This window comes from Notamacropus eugenii, chromosome 1 (genome assembly GCF_028372415.1).
Source record: "Notamacropus eugenii isolate mMacEug1 chromosome 1, mMacEug1.pri_v2, whole genome shotgun sequence".
Taxonomy (NCBI): Eukaryota; Metazoa; Chordata; class Mammalia; order Diprotodontia; family Macropodidae; genus Notamacropus; species Notamacropus eugenii.
The window spans coordinates 459,191,321-459,216,229 of record NC_092872.1 but is presented as its reverse complement, the minus strand read 5'-3'; the positions used below and the strand labels follow the sequence as shown (position 1 = coordinate 459,216,229).

Sequence of the window (24,909 nt, the reverse complement as noted above, 5' to 3'; positions counted from 1 at the left end):
GCCATCCAAGATCCTTCCAATAATAAATGCATCAGCCAGGATTCTAACTCATTTTTCTCTTAATTTCTAGGCTACTACTCTTTCCCTCCAAACCACTCTGCCTCCCTTCCCTAATTATAATGATAAACATCTATTATGACTCCTTGTCATCTCACAAATTCTGAGTTTAATTTTGCTTCCAGCCAATAAGGCTGGCCAAGGAGGTCCAGATGGCTCTTCTCTATTCTCTTGACCTAGAATGAGTTAGGGGAGGACAGACTACTATTCTCTCAGACTAACTTGCATTTAGGCTCTGATCTTGATACAAATTTTCAATAACTTTTAAAACCCCATGGCCAGGAGAATGAAGATGAAGCATGCTACCTATTTCCTGAGAGAAAGACAATGGACTCCAGGTACAGGAAACACTGTATTTTTTGGACATGGCCATTGTGGGGATTTGCTTTGCTTGACTTACAATGAACAACTAATACAAAGATTTTCTTTTTCTTCTTTATCAATAGGGTGGGGATGGGGGGGGGTAGCATGGGAGTAAACAAAAATAAATGTTCATTATTTCAAAAAAATACTTTATAGTCTAATTTTAGTTATGAACCCTTTGTAAGTATGTAGGCATGAGTACAAGCAATATTAACACATGATATGGTACAGTGGAAAGACCCTGGCCTTCACTGCTAGCAACTTTCTCACCCTGGACATATCTCTCCAGCCTCATTGCCTCGTCCTCTGATTGGGGAGTTCCTCCCCAGGATTAGTGTTTCAGAGAGTTTGAAGTCATCCATGTTCTCTTCTCTCCAAGCTCTGGCCTTTGCCCCTGTGTGAGTACCCTTTCCCAGCTCTCTTTATATTGTCTTCCCCCATTTCAAATGTCAACTCCTTGTGGCTAAGGACTGTGGTTTTTGCTTGTGTTTTTATTCCCAGGGCTAAGCATAGTGTCTAGCATAAAGTAAAAGCTCAGTAAACACTTCATCTATCCATCTAGAAGTCATAAGATCATAGATCTAGAATTAGAAGGAACCTCACACTCTTTGCCACTCCTTCTAGCCCTACATTCTCTCATAATCTACCCATCCTGCCATATAAGGACACTGGCAGCAAGACCTGAAGTCTGAGAACAGGTCCCAGGGCAGTCCCCAGGGTTAAAAGAAGACATTTGTATTGGGGTCCATTACACTTTGACACTAGATAATTATTAGCTGGCTTTGGGTGTTTTCTAATCACCACACTCGCCATTAAGGTGACTAGAGCAAGTCAGAAAATAACAGAGTTTTAGCTCATACAGATCGATAAGCTCAGATCTGCCTGGCCCCAGCCTCTTAATTCTCTATAATGTCAAAGCAATTTTTGGTTAAGTACACACTCTGTCCTCTACTAAATTAAACTAATAGATCCAGTGGGAAATGAAACCCCAAGAGCCTTGAGAATATTAAAAAAAAAAACTCCATAGGTATTAAGATTAACTTTGGCAAATGATAAGATAAATACCAACATATACACAGAGGCCACAACAAGATGCATTGCAGGGCTCTTCAGTTCCATTGGCCAAACCCCCATCTTTACTATCCATTGGCACTGATACATACATACACGCGCACACACACACACACACACACACACACACACACACACACCCCTAGAACCTATGATAACATTCTTGCAACCCTTCTTCCCCTATGGAATCAAAACTCTGCCTTTTGGTTGTTTTCAGTAGAAATCAACCTATGTCTTTCACTCTTGCAAAAAAAAAAAATGGTCCAATCACCCAATGTTGCCAGTGTATATTAAAGGTTTAGGGAACCACCAACCTAGCTGAAATGAGTGGTTAGTAGATTTGTTTTTTCTTGTCTCGGTTGACAACCAGATTCTTAGGTGCAAGGCTAGAAGTCAGGAGACAACTAAGTTGCCCATTGGCAGTATGGTCTCAGGCAAGCTATTTCAGCTTTCTGGGCCTCAGATTTTGCTCAGTAAGCATAAAAATTTCTTTCCTTCCTATCTCACAGGTCTTCCACATGAATTAAATGAATCAATAGAATATAAGTTCCTTGAGGGCAAGGGTCTGTCACATGTTTGTCTGGAATGTAATAAGTCCTATACAAATGCTAGCTATCATCATCATCATCATCATTTCTAGCACCTAGCTTAAAATCTTGTACATAATAGTTTTTCAATAGAAATGAGACCATAGGAACATAGGTTTAGAGCTGGACAAGACTTTGGGGATCATCTAATCCAAGTCCCTCTTGAGTGAGGAAGATCTGAATTAAAATCTGGCCTCAGACGCTTCCTAATTGTGTGACCCTGGGCAAGTGGTTTAAACTCTGCCTCAGTTTCCTCACCTGTAAAATGGTTTTAATAATAATACCCACCTCCCAGAGTTGTTATGAGGATCAAATGAGGTAATAATTGCAAAGCACTTAGCACAGTGCCTGGCACATAGTAAGTAACACATAAATGTTAGTTGTTATCATTATATTATAGATCATTATAGACGAAAATGAGACCCCAAAAGGCTAAGTGAATTGCCCAAGGTCAAAGGGGTAATATATGGCAGAGCTGGAGTTGGCTCCCCATCCAGCCTTTTTTCCACAGAGATTGGTAAACTATAAAGAGATTTGTGCAAATAAAAGATTATCACTGTTTTTTCATCTGCTGGGGTTGGTTGTTTTTTTTTATACTAGATAAATAAAATAACTGGAGGGTTGGTTTAATTTTTCACTTTTTATTAACCAGTTCTTAGGGTAGTATAGACCTAGTTTATTCTCTGCCTGTCAACTAAGGACAAGGTTTCCTTTGCCTTTCCTTATCTGAGAAGGATCAAGGTGAAATGTAATATGGAAACAAAATACTGGGAAAAATAACTTGCTTCTTTCTGCTGAAATGTATTTGTGTTATTATTAATAGTAATAATTATAGCTAGTCTTTATAAATAGTTTTATGGGATTGCAAAGCACTTTATGTATATTCTTATTCAAATCTTCACAACAACCCTGAGAGGTAGGTATTATTGTTACACCAATTTTACAGATGAGAAAACTGAGGAAGACAGAGGTTGAGTGACTGGCCCAGAGGTCACACAGCTAGTAAATGTTTGAGAATGGATTTGAATTCAAGTCTTCTCAACTCTGAACCCTTCACTCTTAAGAAAAAGCTGCTGATCAATCAGTAAGCATTTATTAAGTACCTACTATGTGCCAGAGATTTCACTAGGAGCAGAGAATACAAATACAAAAATAAGATGGTGTCTGGCCTCATGAAGCTTACATTTTTATTGGAGTTAAACAATACGTTCATAGTTGTTGGAATTGAGACTGGGATTTCATTGACATAGACATGTCATGGACAACATAGACGTTCCTCACAATGTTCTTCACCAATGAAGTATGGTACCTTCTCTGCAACTTAGAGGGTCAAAGAGTTGCCTAAAGTACTGCATGGTGAAGTGACTTGCCCAGGGTCACACAGCCATAATGTGTGAGAGGTCACACTTGAATTCAAGCCTTCCTGACTTCAAAGCTGGCTCTTTATCCACTATACCCTTGGTATCACACTCAAATAGAAATCAGCTTACATGTTGACTTAGAAAACTACAAAAGAGCATTCTCTATATTGCTTTTTTTAAAAAAAAATTTTTTTTTACTAATTTTGTTAAACATTTCCCAATTATATTTTAATCTGGTTCTGGGACCCACTCACAGGCTATGGGTTTCATGCCTCTGCCCTACACCATGACTGCCTCTATTTCAACATGTTGATAATTCTGTAATTAAATGCAAGAAACATCCAAAATAAAGACTGAAGTATTGGAGGGTAGGGGGCACTAACCACAGCAAGAATGAGGAAAAGCTTCTTTGAACTGATATTGGGGAGAAGAGAGAGTTGAAAGTAGACAGCCCCCATTCTTTCAGTGAGGAACGAGGCCACATCTGCTGAGAAGGATGGGTGATGTACTAGTGTAAGTAGTTTGAGTGGACCAATGTCTTTTGGGGAAATCATTCCTTAGGGAACTGTTTCATTTTCCCCACTGGCAGTAATGGAAAGAAAACAGCTAAATTGGGCCTACAATAAGAGCCAAGATAAATCTGAACTGTTGCTTTAATCTACCAAGTACAGAAAGTACATTGGGTTTATTGATATAAAAGTTTATTGATGGGATGCATCTTAAAATCAAAATACATTAACCAAAATCAATGCTTCTGTATATGGTACAGATATGATGGAAAAGGTCAGGCAAAAAAAGAAGGATAAACAACAAACCTCCAATTGGGTCTTAACATTAAAATAAATAACTTTCAAAAGTGAGTTCCAGGAAAACTATTCACTCTGATCTGTAATTTAAGATTACTTTCTTAAGAGGCTAAAAGTATTTTAAAATAGCACACTCTAAAGTACCACTGAGAGTCCAATGTATCCATCTATACAGAAATATTGACATCAACTGCATAAGCAACCTTCCAGCAGGAAGACATATAAAATATAGGTGAGCTCTACTTGAAGAAAAACCATTAGAAAATCTGAATCCACAAATGACGGTAGCAGACAACTAGGATTTATATAATGCTTTGTGCTTACAAAGTGCTTTATGCACATGTTTCTTTGTATCTTCACACTGTTGTGAATTGAGTAGTGCAAGGTATTTTTATCCCCATTTTACAGATAAAGAAATGGAGGCCAAGAGGGCTTAAGTAATCTGCTCAAGACTGTACTGATAATAAATGGCAGGGCAGGGACTAAAATTCAGGCCTCTATCCATTGAGCAGCTTACTGATCCCAATTTCAATTTAATCTAATTCAGCAAATACTTATTACACAGCTCTTGTGTACAATGTATTGGGTCAGTCTCTGGGAATACAGAAATACTTACCCAAAGGAGATAAATTCCAAGAGATCCAAATTGTAGATTTAAAGCTGGCAGAGACCTTAGAAACCATCTGGTTGAATTCCCTTGTTTTTACAGACGAGGAAAATGAGGCTGACCAAGGTCACACAGGTAGTAAGGAGTAAGTGGCAGAAGTAGAATCTGAACCCAGGTCTCTAATTCCAAATGTAGTTCTCTTTCCATTGTACCAGACAAGGGTCTTAAAGATCATCTAAGTCAATTTCCTGCTTATCCAGATCAATCTACAAAAATTTATGTAAAACTCAGTTTTTGAGGAAAATGTGTCTGTTGTATATAGGAAGGTATACCAGGAAAGGAGACATACACTGAAATACATTCCTCTTTGAGGGGGAACAAGCATTAAATACGCTTATTAAACACATTTTTTCCCTCCCACCCCTCCTTGACATCTCAGAGTAAGAGTACACTTCATGCTTCAATTACCAAAGAAAGGACAGGACATCCCAGAGCAGGGAAAGGCTGGGTATGAGCTGGGAATGAGTATCAGTGGAGGTTTTAGCAATTTGTCTAATTGAATTAAATTGCTCATTTTATGTGTCAAAGTAACAATTCAAAGAAAGATAAAGAAAGAATCATGGAAGAGCTAGTCCCTACTCTTGAAGAGTCTTCAGTCTAAGAGGAGAATTGGAGGATGGAGGGGGAAGAGAATCAGCATGGAGACTGGGAAGACACTGTCAAGTTCTATAATCTACTCTTTGGGAAAGAACCCTGGATCGGGGATTCATGAATGGGTTCTGGTCCTTGCTCTGACAGTCACTGACCTTGTTACCTTGAGTGTGTCAATTCATCTCTTAGTATCTCCGTTTAGTTTCCTCATCTGTAAAATGGTGATAAAACCTAACCTGTGCACTTTTGAAGAGGTGTTTCAGTTATTACTGTATTTAATTTTTAAATCCAAGAGAATAAAAATTAACTTTGCTCTGAAATTTGGTTAAGAATGTCATGAGCACTACGATCTGAATTATAGCAGGTCATTGCCAAAACAGGATTGGAAGTTCCAGGACTAGACAAAGAGTACAAGTGACACGTAACCTGATGCAAATATACATATAATATGAAGTCTATAAATAAGTGACCATATATCATTTCCTCTGACATAAATCAGCCTTCTTTGAGAGCTGTATGAGACATCTGTCTCTAAGGAAGAGGGAAGGTCAGCGCTAGAGGCTCCCAAGATGCATCAGTGATCAACAAGGAAACACAAGAAAGTCATTGAGAGAAAAGTTCATGCCTTAATTGACAAGAGGATGAAGCAGACTCCATATGAGCACAGACTAAATTGATTAGAGGACTCCAGTCTGGAAAACAAAGACTAGAAGAGATAGGACCAAAGTCTATAAACTCATAAGGGTGACTGGGTAAGGCAGGGTAACCCTGGATAGGTTTGTTCACAAACTCCCAGATATTAAAACTTAAGAATCCCCTTGGAGTTAACATGAGGCAATTTTGAGACAAATAAAAGGAAAAACTATTTGCCACAGCAAAGAGTCAGTCTATAAAATTCATTACCAACACCATCCTCCCCTTTCATGAACATATGAGTGCACTCACACACATACACACACACACTGATAAAAGGTGAGAGGTCTTAGAAATTCCTCATTTTATAAGTGAGGAAAATGAGACTCAGAGATAGAATATTACTTATCCTGAGTCACATAGGTAGCAAGTGACAGATTCAAATGTAGTTCTTTTGATACCAAATCCAGTGCACTTTGAGAAGAGTCATAGGGATCTATTAAGTTAGAAATACCTGGATTCCTAATCAATGAGGCGGTAGAAACAGAAGGTATTCACACTTTCCTCTGTCAGGTCAGAATCAGATTTCTGGGCTCAATGGTTCATAAATCTACTACAGGGTAAAATTGCTTGTGTTATTACTTGAGAAATTGGAAAATTTGGACTTTCAAAATCCTTGAGCTAGAGACCTTAGAGACAAACTAGTCATACTCCCTTCGTTTTATAAATTGGGAAATTAAGGTTCAAAGAAGGAAATGAGTGGGATGGGATCACATAACTAGTGTTTGGGTCCCATACCATGATTAGCAGTAAAGCCTAAAACTCAGTTATCTTGATTCTCAATTCCTTGCTCTTTTCATTCAAAATTTAAGTCTTGGCCTCCCTTTGTTAGCAGGGATTCCGTGAAGAACTTTTGAGGCACACTCATCTTTTGTTTACTGGGTAACATCATCTATTAGAATTTACATATATCTTCAGCTGACTGGAAGGTACCTTCCCCCAGCCAGGCCCAAGGCCTCTGGCTACTCCTTTGTAGTGTTAGGCAACGGCTTGCCAAATGTTGAGTTTCCTTCTAAGAACTTGGTATTGGTAATTCAATATCAAGAAACCCCAGTCCAACAAGGAGTCATTAATTACCTTTCATATACAAGAGTGGCATTGTGCTAGAACCTAAGGATGGGGAGACAAAAAAAAAAAAAACACAACTATCCCTAACCTCAAGGTGCTTACATTCTACTGGACTTCTGTGAATTTATTCAACGAACACTTAAGAAACAGCTGCTTTGTGGGAAATCGGTGACCACAAGCTAGAAATGATCATGTAAAGAAAGAGCATTCTATATTGAAGATGGAGAAGAAGGCCCTACACCTGCGGAGTTATTGAGAGCGACTCAAAGGAACCTAGTGTCCTCCTGCTCTCTGCGTTCCTCAGAGCCTACAACCCTTTTTTTTTCTCTTAACAGAGAATGGGAACAGGTGTACTTCTGGCTCCCAGATTCAGTTATCTGGGCCGGGGCTAGTTAGGGGGGTCAAATGTGAGGTTTCCAGAAGGGAGCAGCTGTGGGTGGGGTTCTTGGGGAAGGGAGAGCTGGGCGAAGGCTGAAAACAAGGTCAGGAATGAGCCTAGAGGAAGTGACTCCTATTCCCCCTCCTCGGGAACTCCCTGTAGTGCAGGGTGGGCTCGGGGAGCAAAGAGGAGGAAGAGGGTTAAGAGGGAGTCGGGAGTCAGCCTCGAATCCTAATCCTCCCAGAAATCTCCCCAACCTTGAATCAACTAGTTTATCTCCACATTGTCCTTGCCATCCTCCTTCTCTCGCGCGACCCCTCCTCTCCTCGCTTTCCCCCCTCCCTCACGTTTTTCCCTCCTCCCTCCTGGCCTCCCCATTTCTCCTGCGCCTCCTCCTCCCATCTCCCACGGTCATAGCTCCCTCTCTCCAACAGAGGCACCTGCTCCGAGCTCACTTCTCCTCGGTGATCCACTGCGGACTTCTGGCGCCCGCTCCGCTTTTGGGGACCTGGTCCTCCCTTCTGGTTCCCACAGCCAACCGCCCCCTGATCTGCTCGCACCCCACACCCCCAAGGTCCCAGCGCCTCCTCCGCCCCTCCCCTCCCCCATCTCCTAGCTGTCTCTTTCTAACTGGTCTCCTGGTCTCCTAGCCATGGACTGGGGGTTGATCGCTGCTTGGGTCAGCCTGCTTAAGAAACCGAGGTAAGAAGTTGGGAGCTGGGAAGCTGGGGGACTAGGGAAGGGAGGGGCTGCGGAAGAAAGAGGGACGCTTCCCCCTAGACGTCACCAGGAATGTCCCGATGGTGCTGGAGAGAATTTTAAGGCAATTTGGAACGAGGTGTCAGAAAGAAAGTGCCCACCCTGTGGGAAGTGGTCTGCACGACCTAACGGGTGAGGGCGCGGCGCGGCGCTGCGGGGCGCTTTTGGCGCAATGTGTTAGTGGGGTGGGGAGGTCTAGATCAGGGATGAGGCCCCCCAAAATGAAGCACAAGACAGGACATCCTCTGAGATGCAGGGGACGGTCCATTTTTGCACTAGAGATCTGGAGGCACTGCGATGACTGAGGGGAGGGAGGGGAAGAAAAGCTTGAGGGGGGGGCGGAGATCGCGCTCTGGTGGAGGGTGTTGGGTGGGTAGGGATACTAAAGCCCCCACAGTGACCACTTTCTCTCCCTCTCTCTCTTGGCTTCTCCGGACCGGCTATCACCAAAAACGCGTTACGCTTGGACGTCAGATTTCCGTTCTGAGGCTGAGCAGTGTTGGCTGGCGGAGTCACGAAAGAGGCTGGGGGGGGGGCGGCGGCGGGCAGAAGAAGCGAAAGGCGAAAAAGACAGAAAGAGGAGAGGAAGAGAAGGCAAAGAGCCCGGCTCTTGAGCGGCTCCCCAGTGCCGCTATTTCTTAGCGCCCGCTGCGGGGGTAACTCGGCTGCCGGAGTTCCTAAAGCTGAGCCCGAGACCCCCGCGCTGCCGCCGACTCAGCCTGCCTCCTCCCGGCTAGCCCGAGGCCAGAGGCATTGGGGGATGGGTCCTGGCGCGGCGCCCAGGACCCCTGCCTGGCTGGCGGATACTGAATCGCGAATCTTCCGGAGCCGAGCGAAACCCGCTTCCCCATCCGACTAACTCGCTTTGGGGATCGAGCTACAGAAACAGACAGACAGAACGGCAGACAGGCGGGCGGACAGACGGACCGGCACTGGTAGCACACCGGCGCGCACACACACCCTCGGGCGACCGGCGCCTCCCATCCTGTGGAATTTATCCTTCCTCCCATCCTAGCGCACCAGCCCCTCCCCCGTGCTTCACCCTCTCTCCCGCTCTCCCGAAAATAAAACAGAAGGGGTTGATTGGTGGCTTTGGGTGGCGGCGGGGAGGGGAGGACAAACCTCCTTCGCCCAAGCTGGACCAGGGTCCGAGCCGGTCAGGGGGCCATGGATTCGGAGATGTCCTAGCCGCGGCCGGCGCCCACATCCGCTTGTCCCCTCGGCCCGCTCTCCAAACTCTCCCCACGTGAAATGGAACAGCGGGGACCGATCAGCGCCCTCCGATACCTGCTGCTGCATGCCCCGCTGCTCCTCATAGCCAACGGTGAGTCCCAAACTTTCCCCGATTCGGCCGTGGGGGAGGGGGCACAGGAAATGGGGGGTCAATGGGTGATTTTGAAGATTTCCCCGCCCACCCTTTTGAGAAAGCAAAGATAAGGGAGAAATGTGCCCTGGAGCACCAGTCTAGAGAACCTGTTCAGGGCCAGAGTATTGGGGTATGAATAGGACTTCAAACTGCGAAAGGACGGAGTGAGTACTTCGTAAGGCAGCTTTTATATCGCTATATAAAAAATAGTGCCAGCGCTGATGGGCTCCATCAACCAATATCTGTCTTCACAGCCGCTCAATCCCTTCAGCTCCCGTTGGTGTTCAGAGCAGAAGCCAGGAGCTGAGGGTGGCCCGAGCCTTACAGGCTGCCAGGCTCTGTGCTAACAGAAAGAAAGAGATTTTAGGTCCTGGGGAAGATTGGGGAGGGGTCTGGCGCAGCGTGCGAGGGGCTGTAGGGATCTTCCGCTGCTGCTCTGGGCTGTAGAGTGAGGTGAACGGGGCGGGAGAGAGAGGGGAGTGCAGTTGCGGATAAGGGCAGCAGAGTGATTTTGCAGAGAAAAGAGTGGGGGGGGGGGGGGCGGGAGACATGGCTCCAGTCAAATCTCGGACAGATGCCAAAGACCCAAGATGCCTCCCCACCCAATCCTGGCCCCCTCCACAGCTTGCCAGATCCTACAAGAGAATAATGACTGTGTCCACGTTTCCCTGCAAAGTGCTCTTTCCTCTAGAGATGCATGACTAAACTTTGCTCCCGGATTCCTTTCTCAGAATGGTGCTGTAATAGGAGAGAGGGAGCCCTATTTTTTTTACCTTCTCCCAAAGCTAGCCACCTGCGCTCGACCTCTCCGAGTCTTCTGGGAAATGGTTAGCTCTGGCCAGTGCCGAGATGGGTTGGTTTGGGTTTATCTCGCCCTTTATCCAATTCGAACCCAGATTTCCCAGCGGCTCTCAGATCAGCCAACCCCAATCTGTCACTTCTGTCTTTTCCCCCTCAGCTACATTCACCGAAGTCCCCAAAGATGTGACTGTTAGGGAGGGAGAAGATATTGAGATGCCTTGTGCTTTCCGGGCGAGTGGATCAACCTCCTACTCGCTGGAGATTCAGTGGTGGTATCTTAAAGACCCGCCCCGGGAGCTGGCCCACGAATTAGCGCTCAGTGCCCCTGGCAACAGAAACAAGGTAAAAGAATTAAGCCCCTTCCCCAACCCTCTGGGGGAAGGGGATGGGAAAAATAGAAGAGGGGAGGGAGGAGGGAACAGATTCACCTTTCACCCTGCTGCTACTGATCCAACAAAGGCGAGAGTAAAATCTCCACTTCTTACGTGCTGTGTATTGAGAAGGGATGGCCACTGTCAGACGGCCAGTGTGGAATGAGGGAGTCGTTTGATGGTAGGGAAGTCGTAACCATCTCCTTCCCCTCCCTGACTCCTTTCCACCACTTCATCCTCCACTCCACTCCCCACCCCCCAAAAAAAGCTTCCCAAGAGCAGTATTAGATTCTCTTTCTCTAGTCCTGCATGGTTACTGCATATGGGAATGAACCTGAAGCATCTCTGTTATGGATTTCCAAGTATTAAAGATAATGATAAGGATGACAGCATTTATATAGAAGCTTTTTAATGTGTGCAAAACTCATTACCTATATTACCACATTTAATCAATGAAAGAATACAGAATCTGCCTAGCACTGATCCCAAACAAGAAAGGGGGCACCAAACTGGAACAATTCTAAGTTGAACCTCTCCCTGACCCAGAATTTTAGGAGTCAGAGGTAGGGCCCAAACTTGAGGCTGAAATTAATCTACCTGCAGAAATGACCAATCTTTTCCTTTACTCATCTTCCACTAGAAGAGACCCACTAGAAGCTAAGGCTCAGGCATGTACAATGCCCCCTCCCCCAATCTGGCTTTTGTCCAACCTTCCTGGACTGATTTGAGTCTAGTTTCCTTACTCTTGAGAGCTTTGTTGTCACCAGTATTGTAGGAAAGCTCAACATTCTCCCCAGATACAAGAACCTCCATCCAGCTGATAAATCTTTTAATCAGGGAATCCCACCAGTGTATTGAAGGTGGAGAGACATGAAAAATATGCAGATGATCCATCACCATAGTTGCAACTGAGAGTAGACCCAAAGGTAATTTGTATCGGCCAGCCCCTCCACTTGCTGTTGTGGGGATGCACCTATTCCCCTTAAGTCCTGCTGGTTCAGTTTTATGTGTACAAACCTGGGTCCTGAGCTGTGTCCCCTTACTCTTCCTCCTTCCCCACCCCCAAGCCCTAAGGCATTCTGCAGCAGTGCTGTTTGCAGTCCTCCTCCATCCTCCCCCACCACCTAGGTTAGCAACTCCCAGTAGATTCCTGCTTGCAAGGGAAGGGACATAGGTACCCTGTAGTCCCATCTGCCCTTGGGAATGTGCCACACAGCCTTACCATGCAGAAGTCCTTATCCATAATTAGCATGTACAACAATTAGATCCTGCCTCAGGCTCCCCAAATCTGAAGTTTGGGAAATTGCTCTGAAAGGAGAGTAACAGCTGGGATGAGAATCTCCTTTAATCTGAGAGATGCTGTTCTATAAACTAGAAGATTGTAGCCTAACATCTCTCCCTCTTTGCATTTTAGGTAACAAATAAGGATGCAACCAAAATCAGCGTAAGTGTAGAGCGACAGCTATGGTGTGTGGGGGACCCCTCTTGGTGGATTTTCTTCCCACAGCTAACATCCTTTCACCTTAGCCTGTTTCACCTAATAGAGCAAACTGCTTTCATGCAACTCTTGTAATTTTGCATTTTTCTGCTGCTTCCAAGTGTCAAGGCTCCATCTGTTATTATTTGTTGCAGTCAAGTTTCATTTCTTGTAAATCAAGGGAACATGGCATTTGTCTCCACTCCCTGATTTGCTCTCACCTGTAAAAACACTCCATCCCAGATCATGTGCTAAATGCTATTCATTTTGCTAGCCCACTTCTTGGCCTTTATTTTCTCCCAGCAAATGTTAAATCCCTACTATTTGCAACCACTTGTGTGCTCAGATCATCTGCCTTCCTTTTTCCAGACTATCCCCTATCAGTTCTCAGAATTATCCTCCCCTATGCTCCTAAACAGCTTTTCATCACATCAGCTTAGTGTGTCTGTAGAAAACAATACAATTTGACAGTTTTGTGTTTGGCCAGTTTTTGAGGAAAGATGTGGGACTGAGGAAGGATATGAATCTGGAATATATTGTTGCAGGGTGAGGAAGGATGGGAGTTAGAGATGGAATTGTAGAGGTGTAATTGTATTGTTTGGAGGTAGTATCATTCATTGAGTAAAGGGGGCAGAACATTCCCTGCTGAAGGCTAGAGGAGAGGAATGGTTTGCTTTGTTAGGGGAATATGAAAAGTTGGAAAAATAGATGATTTGTGAGTGCCAGAATGTTGGAGGGAGAACACACTGGATGTAATATCTGACTTCTCCTTGGGGTTTGTGGAGTATTATCAGGAAAGCTTTGAGGTCTTGAGAGAAACAGTTGCAATTCTCCTTACGAGGGAGTTGAGACCATGTTGCAGTATCTAAGAAGTAAAACGGTCTAGGATCAGAAAGAGCATTAACTAGTGAAAAGGAAGGGGAACAGATATACAATTTAACCCATCAAAATATATGAGAAAAACTGCAGCCTTTTCTGGAAATGCAGTGGAAAAGCACTGTGAAAAGAGAGGGGGAGGGGCTAATATGAGAAGAGTGAAGGGCTTCATTACAATAGACACAGGGAAGTGAATGAATAGTGGACTGATTTTGTTCCATGGGTGGGGGGTTGTGATGTGAGACTGAGTATGTATTGTAGGAAGACTAAACAAGAGAGGATCTGCAAGGATGCTAACAGGAAGAGAGGAATAGATATGAAAGAAATGTTCAGAAGGGGGGATAGACAAAGGGGAGAGTTTGGGGGGTGCGGATAAAGACAGAGAAGAGACTAATTAGACAAGATGCTGCCCAGGGACTATGCAGTAAGGGAGCTATCTGGGCACTAATGAAGGGAAGGGGCACGGCGGAGCTGACAGAAATAGGAGATGCACGGACAAGTGCAGGAGGCCTGTGTGTGGGAGGCGGTAGGGGATGAGAGGGAGGCAGGAGGCTAACGCATGGAGTGGGCACAGAGGGCTGGATGGAGGGGGCCAGATACAAATCCGGTCCTGGAGAGAACCCTGTGCGGGATGGGTGGGGTCGGTCTTGTGCCAGCTCACAGAGGTGGCTCATGGGGGTCGTGGGATCCGGGATGAGGAGGTGGCCTCTGACCCCGGGGCCCGCGGTGTCGCCTCTCTTGCAGACGGTGCGGGTGCAGGGCAATGACATTTCGCACCGGCTGCGGCTCTCGGCCGTGCGGCGGCAGGACGAAGGCGTGTACGAATGCCGGGTGTCGGACTACAGCGACGACGAGACGCAGGAGCACAAGGCCCAGGCGCTACTGCGGGTGCTGTCGCGCTTCGCGCCGCCGGACATGCAGGCCGCCGAGGCCGTGTCTCACATCCAGAGCAGCGGCCCGCGCCGCCACGGGGCCACCAGCCGGGCCACCTCCGAGCCCGGCCGCGACAAGCGGCCCCCCGGGGGAGCCGGGGCCGCCCACGCCGCCCCAGCAGCAGCGGCAGCCGCGGGAGCAGCCGCGGGAGCCGGGAGCGGGGCTGCCGCAGCCTCCGCAGCCAACGCCGCCGCCACCGCCACCACCGCAGCTGCAGCCGCCGCCGCCGCGGCCACCGCCGCCTCCTCGGCCTCGCCTCCGTCGGGCAGGGCGGTCATCCTCCGCCAGAGGCATGGCTCGGGTGAGTCAGCCTGACCCCCCGCCGGGCGCGGTCACGGTCACGGTCACGGTCACTCAGCCCGTCTAGTTCGGTAGCCGGAGCTGTCAGTTACAGAGCGCGTAGGCGCCTGCGCAGTGGGTGGGAGAGAAGTGGGCAGGGAGCGAGGGGGCGGGCCGCGTGCGTAGAACCCCAGCCAGCGCCGACCCGGGTGGACGCAGAGCCACCTGCTCGCAAGCCGGGCACCTTGTCACCGCAAACGCCGCCAGCGGGGCTAGGTGTGGAGTGGGGGGATTGACGTCCCCGCGTACATCCACACACCGCATTCATACTTATTCGGATGAACATGCTTATTCTCGTTTCCACTCGTAGAGTTTTACTTACACCCACATTTCCATGCCTTGTCTGCATTTTTGTGTGTGTTTTTGCCTCCCTTTTCCCTGTTCCTTTTCTTTCCGATGTACTTTTCCACTTTTACTTAACGTGCTCTGCTCATTTCTCATGGACCTCCTCCCTCCCTTGGATGGTTTTGAAATTTATATTCTTCCTGGTTTTGTGTTCTGATGTCACTTCGGACCCTTCCTTCCCCTGGACAAGCCATCCCCTCTGACTGCATGTAGTAGAAACTCTATGCGCCCGGATCCTGCTTCCTTTGGGATTGGGGGAGGTGGGGAGCGGGACCGAGAGAATGGGAATTCAGTGTCGTTCTGTCGTCGGGGTACCAGGAAGGGAATTGCTTTCTTGTGTGGGTGTTTGGCCTACATCTCCAGGATTCCCTGGCGGCGTTCTGTCGGGGGCTTTGCAGCAGTGGACATCAGGTGGTAAGGTCAGGAGAGTCATAAGAAAGAGGAGATCTTTGGCACTCAGAGGTGGGAACATTGCCCTGTGCTCAGGAACCGTATTATGCAGGCGCCCAAGAGAGGGTCGGTTTGCTGAAACAGACTTTCAAGGTCCAGCCACTGCAGAGACCGACCTCCCCAAAATCCCACCTTCTTTACAGTCTGCCGGTTCTACCATTCTGACACTAACCCATTCCTCCCCTATGGGTTTGCACATTAGAGAGCTGAAACAGGGTTGTTTTATTAGTACTTCTTGAGACTATTGGGTTCATTATTATTCAAGAGAGGCCGGTCTCTGCAGACAAGGAATTTGGTACTACTGGGTAGGGACAACTAGCCCTTTCCTGGCTGGGCCTGAGTTTCAGTCTCCCTTTTGCCCCTTAATTATACATCCCTTGTTGATCTAACAACAGTACTGCTCAGACTCCCTGGCAATCTTTGGATCAGAGAGCCTTGGGTTGAAGCATTAGTTGGGGGGGGGGGGGGGGGCAGATAGGAAATGCAAGGTTGTCCAAAATGTTTCTCACTCACCACTTGCTGACCTGGAAAGAAAGGATGCCTAGGTCTTTTTCAGACTTCTTTGGGATGAAAAAGCCCAGCTCTACAGCTCACAAACTTTGTGACCTTGCGAATGTCACTTTTCTTACTATGTATTTCCTCGGCAAAATGAGGCTGCCCTGGCCTCAATGATCTTTAAATTTCCTTCTAGCTCTAAGGCTTATAATTTAGATCAATTCTGAAATTAAATAATTGCTAATTAATCCCCCTTTCCCCCCCCACCCCCTCTCTGCTACAAAGTTTTGGTTGAAGACAAAAAAGTGATACTTAGAGAGTTGCTGCTGCTGCTGTTTTATTTCAAGGTAACAAAGAGGACAGAAATAAGTGTTGAGGAAGAAGGAGTTAGAGACCCAAGGCAGAAGGGAAGATGCAGATGCATTTTAACAACAAACAAAAAAGGATGCAATCAGTGTGGGTCTGATTCCAACTTATCATCTAATTAAAGTTCAAGGGCTTGGTGTTATGAGACTGCAGCAGGTCCTGGTGATAACGCAAGGGAGACTGTTTGGGAAACCGCTTCAAGACACCTAGAAGGAACACAGTTGCTAATAGGGGATTCTAAGCCTTATTTTCCAGGCTGACTATGCACTAGTCTGACTGCCTTTTCTTGGAGCCAAGGAATATTCTGGCTCTTGAATATCATATTTAGAGCAAACTTGAGACTCAAACTGTGTCTTTCAAAAGTTCAAATTGTGCTTTTCTATAAAACCAAACCAAACCATTCTGTCTTTTGAACTGCAAAGTGTGTATAATGCCTGGTATTAGATTCTATTTCCCAGGGGTTATTCAAGACTTTCATTGTCACTACCTTCTTGTCAATCAAACTGAGGGCATTCTCAGAAATTCCTTGGGTCAGGAAAAGATTGTTAAGGCTCCAACCAAATCTTCACAAGCATCTTTTCCATCTTCCCTTGTATTGGGGTTTAGATATCATTTGAAGGGCTTTTTAAAAATTCCCACTGAGTTTACTTAGGCAACTTGGTGGGAAGAACACAGAAATGAAGAGCCTGGTTAGAAGATTTGGGTTCTAGCCCAACTCTGCCACTTAACTTAGCTAGATCATCTTCAGTAAGTTACTGAACTTTTCTGGGCCTCAGTTTTTTCATCTGCAAAATGCAGATAATGATACCTTTGCAACCACTCTTGCCTGGTTGTTGTGAGGATCAAATGAAAGGGAAGGAGAGAAAAAGGAAGAAGGGATTTATTAAGCACTGACTGTGTGCCAGGCACTGTTCTTAGTGCTTTACTAATATTCCATTTGATCCTCACAACTCAGGGAGTTAGGGGCTATCATTATCCCCATTTTACAGTCAAAGAAACTGAAGTAGACAAAAGTTAAATGATTTGCCCAGGGTCACATAGCTAGTAAGTGTCTAAGGTCACATTTGAACTCAGGTCTTCATGACTCCAGGCTTAGTACTCTACCCTCTACGTCTCCTAGCCCCATCAGATAGGAAAGTGTTTGGAGAAGGGTAAAATACACTGACAGGACACACAGGAGAGCTTAATTTGTCCATTCACTGCATTCTGCTGATACTGAGTTTACTCAAGTAGGGCTTAAGTTCCTTAAATTTCCCAACCAGTAACTTCAATACTTTGATGCATTGTGACATGTCTGATTACCTTGATCCCAACTTTTTTTCTTTTTTTGGAGAGAAGTAATGGCTGAGTAGTTACATAATGTGGTTGGTGGAGGGAGGGTGATAAAGTTGTGCCTATATGACTTAATTGGAAATGGATAGAGACTGAACAGCTCTCCACCTTGATGTGCCTCAACAACTTATCATGTAAATTATGGTACAAACCAAAGACTTTTCTGTTCAGTAACACTATGTGGAACACCTTGCCATGTACCTAGACCTGGGCTGTAGAACTTTCCTTGTACATAAGAGAAGATATAGTCCTGAGGGTCACTTGCAGAACTCATAGTCTAGCTGAGGAGACAAAATACATACTTGACAAGTGAAATGATCAGACCACCTGATAAGATGTCATTGGACTCTTTGTGATGTGGCAGATGAATGTTACCAGTTCATGATACTACCATGAGTTCAGGTGAGATTAAGATGCTTAGGGAGAAAGAAATGGAGAAGGTGAAACTTGAATTGTATATTAGTGGATGGATTTGGCCAAGAAGAGATCAAGAAGGAAAAGGAAAAAAGGTTTTCCACATAGAGGAGGTACAAGCACACATGTGGGAATGAATCTAGAATCAGACAGGTTCAGATTCTGCCTCTGCTGCTTGGTACCTGTGTAACTCAGGCACATCCTGTTCTCCATCAGAGCAGGACTTTCCTCATTTGTAAAATGAGAGATCTGAAGTAGCTGATCTCTAAAGTCCTTTCTAGTTCCCAATCTTTTGAGCTTTGAGGTATATACTGGGTGTGTTCAGGGGACAAAGAAGAGATCAAGCTGGGGGAACAGAAGGTGTGTGTTGAGGAACAGTGGGAGATAAAGACAGATGGCTATGTTGGGGCCAGACTATGTTGCAGAAGGCTTTGGGTGCCAAGCTAAGGAGTTGGTGCTTTTTGCTATGGCCATTAGGGAACTACTAAGGAATTTGAGCCCAGGAGTGATATGATAAAAGTGATATTTTAGGAAGATTAACTTGGCAGAAGTTGAGAAACAATGCCTAATAAAGCCAAGGACATGGTTTTATTTCTGCCTAGACTAGTGAGATTATCTCCATTTACCCCACCCCTAATTAGGCCTCCCTGAAATAACTGACACTGGTCATAATAGGGATACGGGAAAAAGATAGGGCTGTCTTAATGTACCCCATCCCCATTGCTAGAAGCATAACTCAGGGTCCACATCCCACTGAGGCTAAAATGGAGTATTTGAAATGCAGCAAGTTATTATGAACCATCCAAAAATGTACTGGTGAAATTGAAAACAATGACCTTGATATCAATGGACGCAGCATCACTGAATGTCCTGAATACTGAAAGAGACTACTGCCAGGAGAGCTTTTTCAATGCCTTCAGGGCAGGGTCCTCAGGATGAGCCTGGTTGTCTTTTCCAATACTTAGGGAAGTGTGCCAGGGCCATCCCCAACATGACCTTGGAATCCTTTTCTATGGAATTCATGTCATTGGACCCAGAGTCAAAGGCAACAGCCAACCATGTAGTCACTAGCAACAAGATATATCTATAAGGTCCTCCCCAAAGGATCCTAGCCAGTTTTTCCTTGGCATCAGCATATCTGTAGAGGCTTATGCAGACCAATATGAAGAGAAACTAAATCTGCCAGACCATATCCGCTGTCTCTTTTGAGGAGCTACAATGGGATGTGCACATTTAGTACTGAATCTTGGATCTGCCACATGTGTGTCCTAAGCAAACCTCTTCTCTCTGAACTTTCCTCACATGTAAAATGAGGAGTTGAGTTAGAGGATCTGTAAGGTCTCTTCCAACCCTGAAATCCTGCTATCTAAGATGAGAAATTTTACTTGCAACTGTTATTTCACAATCAGCTCCTGCCACTGGCTGCCTGTGAATTCAAGTCAAATCAACAAGCATTTATTAAGCATTTACTGTGTGTCAGGTGCTGCTCTAAGTGCTAGTAATACACAGCTTGTGTTTGTCCTTCGTTCCCGAAGAGGATCATGACATCAAGATGATGACATGGCTTGCAGTTGACTTTATTTTGAGTGAGGGAGGGCTATGCAAGGTCACCAACCTCACTTTCTCCTCCATCCTTTAACTCACATAGAAGGTAATACAAATAAAAACAGAAAGAAAGGCAAGCCCTGCCTTCAATGAGTTTATATTCTAATGGGGGAAGACAACTCACAGAAGGAAGCTGAAAATAGGAGAGGAGAGGGAGAAAAGAAGATACCAGACAAGGAAATTCCAGAAAGTGAAGGACAATCTGATTATTCTGAAGAGGAATAAAGACATAGCTGACCTTGGCATCCTCTTTAAAATACACGTTCTGAAAGGGACTACCCAATCAGACAGAAAGGCTGCAGCGGCAGAGGTTGCTTACAATGTGAGAAGTGGAATGAGTGAGCTTCCAGGATCTATAGTATGATAGAAAGAAGTTCTGAAGAAATGAGTGAGGGGTGCACCCTTGGAGAGGAATAAAGACGTTTTGGCTAAGGCTTCCTCCTAAAAAGAGTCAAGGAGGAACCAGATAATTAAAGGGAAAGGCCACAGGGGTGAAGGTGCCAGTACTTCCAATGTGAGTAGTCAAAGGTAGAGTGAGCTTCCAGGGTGAAGAGGTTTTTTTATCATGTTACAGAAAAGTCTATGAAGATGAATCAGGAGAGCAGCCTGGAGAGGAATAAATTTGTGGAAAGTGGAATTCAGTTCATTTCAATAAACAAGCATCTACTATATGCTATATACCATATTAGGTGCTTGAGATACAAAGAAAAAAATGAAACAATCCCTGTTCTCAAAGAGCTTGTATTATACTGGGAGTTACATTGTACAGAGATAAGTAAATATAAGATAATTTGAGGTAGAAAGAGAGTATTAACAACAGGGAATTATGGAATGTTTCATAAAAGAGATGGTACCTGCTCTGAGCTTTGAAGGAAGATAAGAATTCTGAGGGGTGGAGAGAGTGCCTACCAGGCATTGGGAATGACCTGAGAGACCACATAAAGGTGGGACTCCAAATGTTAAGTTCATAGAAAAGACAGAAATCCTTTTGGCTGGAATAGAGAATGTATCAAGGGGATGTGCTGTGAAATGAGTCTGGAAAGGTAGGTGGGAGCCAGATTGTGGATGGCCTGTGACGTCACACTGAGCAATTTGCATTTTGTCCTGAAGGTGATAGGGAGACTGTGGGAGTGAGGCTCCTATCTTATACCATGTCCTCAACAGAAATGAGGAGGTAAATGACATGATTGGGCCTTAGAATGACGATTTTAGTCACTGTCTGTAGGATGGAATTGGAGAACAGAAAGATTAAAGCAGGAAGTTCAACCAGGTCCAGGCAAGAAGAGATCAGTGCCTACCCTGGGATGGCAGCGTTTGTGAATGGGGACAAGGGGCTATTTTGGAGGAATATTACAGAGTTCAGTTAACAAAACTTGGCTGTTGATTCTATTTAAAGAGTGATGGAGAGAGAAGACACAAGGATGACTCTGAGCTTCCAAACCTGGATGACTAGGAAGATGCCCACTATAGAAACAAGGGAACCTGGAAGAGAAGGTTCTTCTAGGGGGAAAGATGTTGACGGTTTTGTTTTGTTGTTGTTGTTGCACATGTTGATTCTGACATGCGCTTGGGGCATACAGGTGGAGATGGCAGTTCCTGGTGCAGGACAGGAGCTCAGGACAAGGACTGAGGCCCCTGCTCAGTTCATATATTCATTCCCTATTAGTGGTTTCCCCTACATGTGAAGAGCATAGTACACATCTTACCTTCACAACCTGTTGCCGGTAGCCTCAGCAAAATCTCTTTATCAATAACATTAGACCCAGGTTGCAATCAGATTGCGACCTCAACTAGAAAGAGATTTGCTAAGCATTTTCACTATTAGTGACTGCCCATTTCCACAAGTTACAGAGCACAAGATCTGAGAAGCTGGAATTATGCCAGTTGTGAGGAGTCCCTTGGGTTACCTCATGCCTTGTATCCCCGCACTGCACCTACTAGATGGATAGAAGTAATAAGGAAAAAAAGTTTTGGCTCATTTTGAGGAAGAACTTACTATCCAAGAATGGAATGGGCTCCCCTTGAGAGGGAGTGAGCTTACCATCACTAGAAGTACAGAAGGGTTGTAATAGAAAAGATTAATTAAGCAGAAGGTTGTACTGGATAACCTCTAGATCACCTTTCGATATTAAGATCTTTGCAATATTGTGATTTGTGTGTCTGTGTCTTCACAAATGGCCGGGCCAGATCATCTCATCTCTAGGTGGGGCCAGCTGCTGTTGTGTGTCCTTCTTTCTCAAAGAGGACCAATGACATCCTGAGGGCTATGTCTTGGCTTGTGTGTGAATTGGATTTAAGTGTGGCCAGCTGAAACCATTCTGAGAATGGCCCTGGTGTAACAGAAATTGTTAAGGAAGATCTTTAGACCAGGGCAGGTGATATGGCTCAGACTGAGACTTCAGACGAAGGCTGTACAGGACAAGCTCCCAGAAAATTGACACTGCGCCCCCTCCAACCCCTTGATCCAGAGGGGAAATTCAGGCCAGGGATCACAAGGAAGAACTGAGAGGGGCGGGAGATTGGACTGTTGTATACAACTTTCAGCTTCCCTGGGCAACTAGCCAGGGTCAGAGCTCTTCACAATCCAGTAGCTATAGATACAAAGTTTGTCCTTCAGGGGTCTCAGGGACTGATGAGAACACAACCCCCAAACACACACACAAGCACACACACCATAGATTACAAATTATTGATAAGCAGTACATACACATATACAAATATTAATGTGTTCCCTGATTTACTCATATATATATGTATATATACATATGTATGGATAATACATATATGCATATGTAATATACACATACATGTTTATTCAAATCAATTAACAAAAAATTATATATGATGACACTTCTAAATAGTCATCTTAACCAGGATAACTGCATTTTAAATATTCAACCAGATGATAGAATCTATCTATAGGCCTCAATTCTTCTGAGTTTGTGACCTACAGGAAACCAGTAATCCCCCAAAAGGCCATAACAGGTTGGAGATAGGAGATTTTGCCTCTCCATGGCTTTTTCAATAGCTAATCCTTAACCCAAACCTTTCTTGGACACAAGGGACTGAATTTTCTTTTTTCCATAAGAAAGAATGTTCCAAATTTACTTAAACAGGGAAACAGACGAAGAAAAGGGTGATGGATACACCAATAACCTCAAAGAGGGATGGGGACACAAAGTCTACACTAGTACTCAGAGAGAATACACCCCTTCTATAACCATTGATTCAAGTTGAAGGTGGGTCAGATCATTGGTTCTTCAGGAAAGAAGTGAAAAGTTTTCACCGTGGGAGTAATTTGCCCTGAAATAAAATGTGTAAAGGACAAAGTTGGACCTCCCCCCTACACACACACAAACACACACACACACACACACACACACACACACACATACACACCATGGTCATCTGTGGCTCATGCAAGATGCTTTAGTAAAGCAGGCAGGAGAAAGAAACAGAAATTGACAGAATTTTCATCCCACAAATCCAGCATCAGCCAGGCAAGAAAGCATTTTCTGTGCCTCGTCTGGGCCCTGCTTAGCCAGAAACATATTTGCACTAAAAGTTTATGTGCAAACACTCATGTGCTTCATGTCTCATTTGCCAAAAGACATTGCAATATCTGCATTTAAAAATACAAATCAAGGGTTGTATTAGGAAATTGGTAAAGGTTTTCTAGGAAATTGGTAAAGGTTTTACAGTGGAGGATTGGAAACCTCATCTCTGTTGTTTTTAAATGTGATTAGTAATGAATTACAGGACTTAGATGACTATTTTTCTTGAAGTGTTATCTGTTGTTTGCAATCTGTTATAAAGGAAATACACGAAATTCCTTCCCAGCAGACTTAGCTACCTGAAGGAAAGCATTGTGACATGAAGTGTGGGCTCAAAGAATACAATTTGTAGTTCAGTAACCCTTTTTGTCAGCTAGTGGCTTCCTTCTATATAGATCATGGGAACAAATCTATAGTGTGTGAGCTTCTGATCATCTTTAGATCAATAGCATAAGGGACTAAAGAACTGCATTCTGTCAGTGGAATACTACAAAACTGGGAGTTCAGCTAGAGAATTATATAATTTCAATTAATAATGGGAAAATGACAGCCAAGACCATGGCTGTGATAGATTTAGAGAGATAGTTACTGCTTGCCTGCCATGAAGGTGGGTTGGCTGTGTGTTGCTATGGGAGCTGTAAACAGCTTGGAAAGAAGATGGTGGGCAAGGTGAAGGCTCACTTCAGTGGGCAGAATGCCCAGTGGTGATGCCGTGGCTACTAGGGAAGGTGCCAAGGCAACATACAAAAATCATCATAGGACCTTGTCCTTCACTGGTAGCCCAACTGAGAGTATTGAAAGTGTGGGGTGGGGGAAACTTCAGTGAAGATCAACTTTAGCTATACTGACAGAATGGGGAAAAGAATGTCAAAAATATCCAGGCTATTTGGACAACTATTGTATGGGCACAAATATTCCCCCAGATGCCTGGTCAGCTTAGGTTTCTCATATCGTAGACAGCCCAGAGCTATATGCTGGACATTTTAGAGATCAGAAATCTTTTTTTTTTTAAACTGAGCCTCCCTATCTCACATAGTCTGGAAATGTAGTGGCTCTCATTGGGCCCAATTCCATCGATGATTAGCACAGAAGTTTCAACTTGTTCCATTTCCAACCTAGACTGGTTCACCCCTCTTTAGGCAACATAGTGACCTCTCAACTCCCAAGTCTCACCATCTTGGTGCCAGATTTAGTGTGGACACCCCATTAACTTTAGCCCTACTGCAACTCAAAACTTCTGAACTCAAATGATCCTCCAGCCTCAACCTCACTAATAGGAGGGATTATAAAAATGAACACCATGCCCAGTCAGAAATCTACTTCTTAAAAAATAAATCCCCACACTTGCCTTAGAGTTTTGATGATATCATGGCTCAAAGGTATGGAAAGAAAAACCTGCTAACCAAGATATCCCAGAGACAAAATACTGAAAAATTCCACAGAGGAAATTCAAGGATGGATGCAGAAGAGAACTCTCCAGGAAGCTCAGCCATGCCCATTTCATTGTCATTGGACAGTGGTGTTGTGGGGTATGAGGCATTTATTCCAATGGGAATATTCATTTATTCAGCACAAATTTACTAAAGACCTGCTTGCCACCTACAAGATACTATACTGGCACTAGAGACACTAAGATGAATAAGACAGTCCCAGAACTTGAGAAGTCTCTAGTCTAATGGATGGAGTAAGGTATGGACATAAATAACCAAAAATCAAGGCAAAATGTGATAAATGCTACTTAAAAAGTTTGAATTACATATACTAGGAGTATTTTGTTAGTGGT

General features: G+C 44.8%; 1 protein-coding gene and 1 pseudogene across 1 annotated transcript in view; both read left to right on the top strand.

Moving 5' to 3' along the window:
• LOC140518409 (complement component 1 Q subcomponent-binding protein, mitochondrial pseudogene) overlaps positions 1-8,293 on the top strand; it is a 51,574-nt pseudogene extending 43,281 nt beyond the window's left edge.
• Positions 8,294-8,870: 577 nt separating this feature from the next.
• Positions 8,871-24,909, top strand: part of VSTM2B (V-set and transmembrane domain containing 2B) — a 56,066-nt gene continuing 40,027 nt past the window's right edge. Inside the window, exons 1-4 of the mRNA XM_072632116.1 lie at positions 8,871-9,726; positions 10,727-10,911; positions 12,355-12,384; positions 14,038-14,527. Of these exons, the coding sequence (XP_072488217.1) occupies positions 9,654-9,726; positions 10,727-10,911; positions 12,355-12,384; positions 14,038-14,527 (778 nt within the window). The 5' untranslated portion in view covers positions 8,871-9,653. The remainder of the gene's footprint in view (positions 9,727-10,726; positions 10,912-12,354; positions 12,385-14,037; positions 14,528-24,909) is intronic.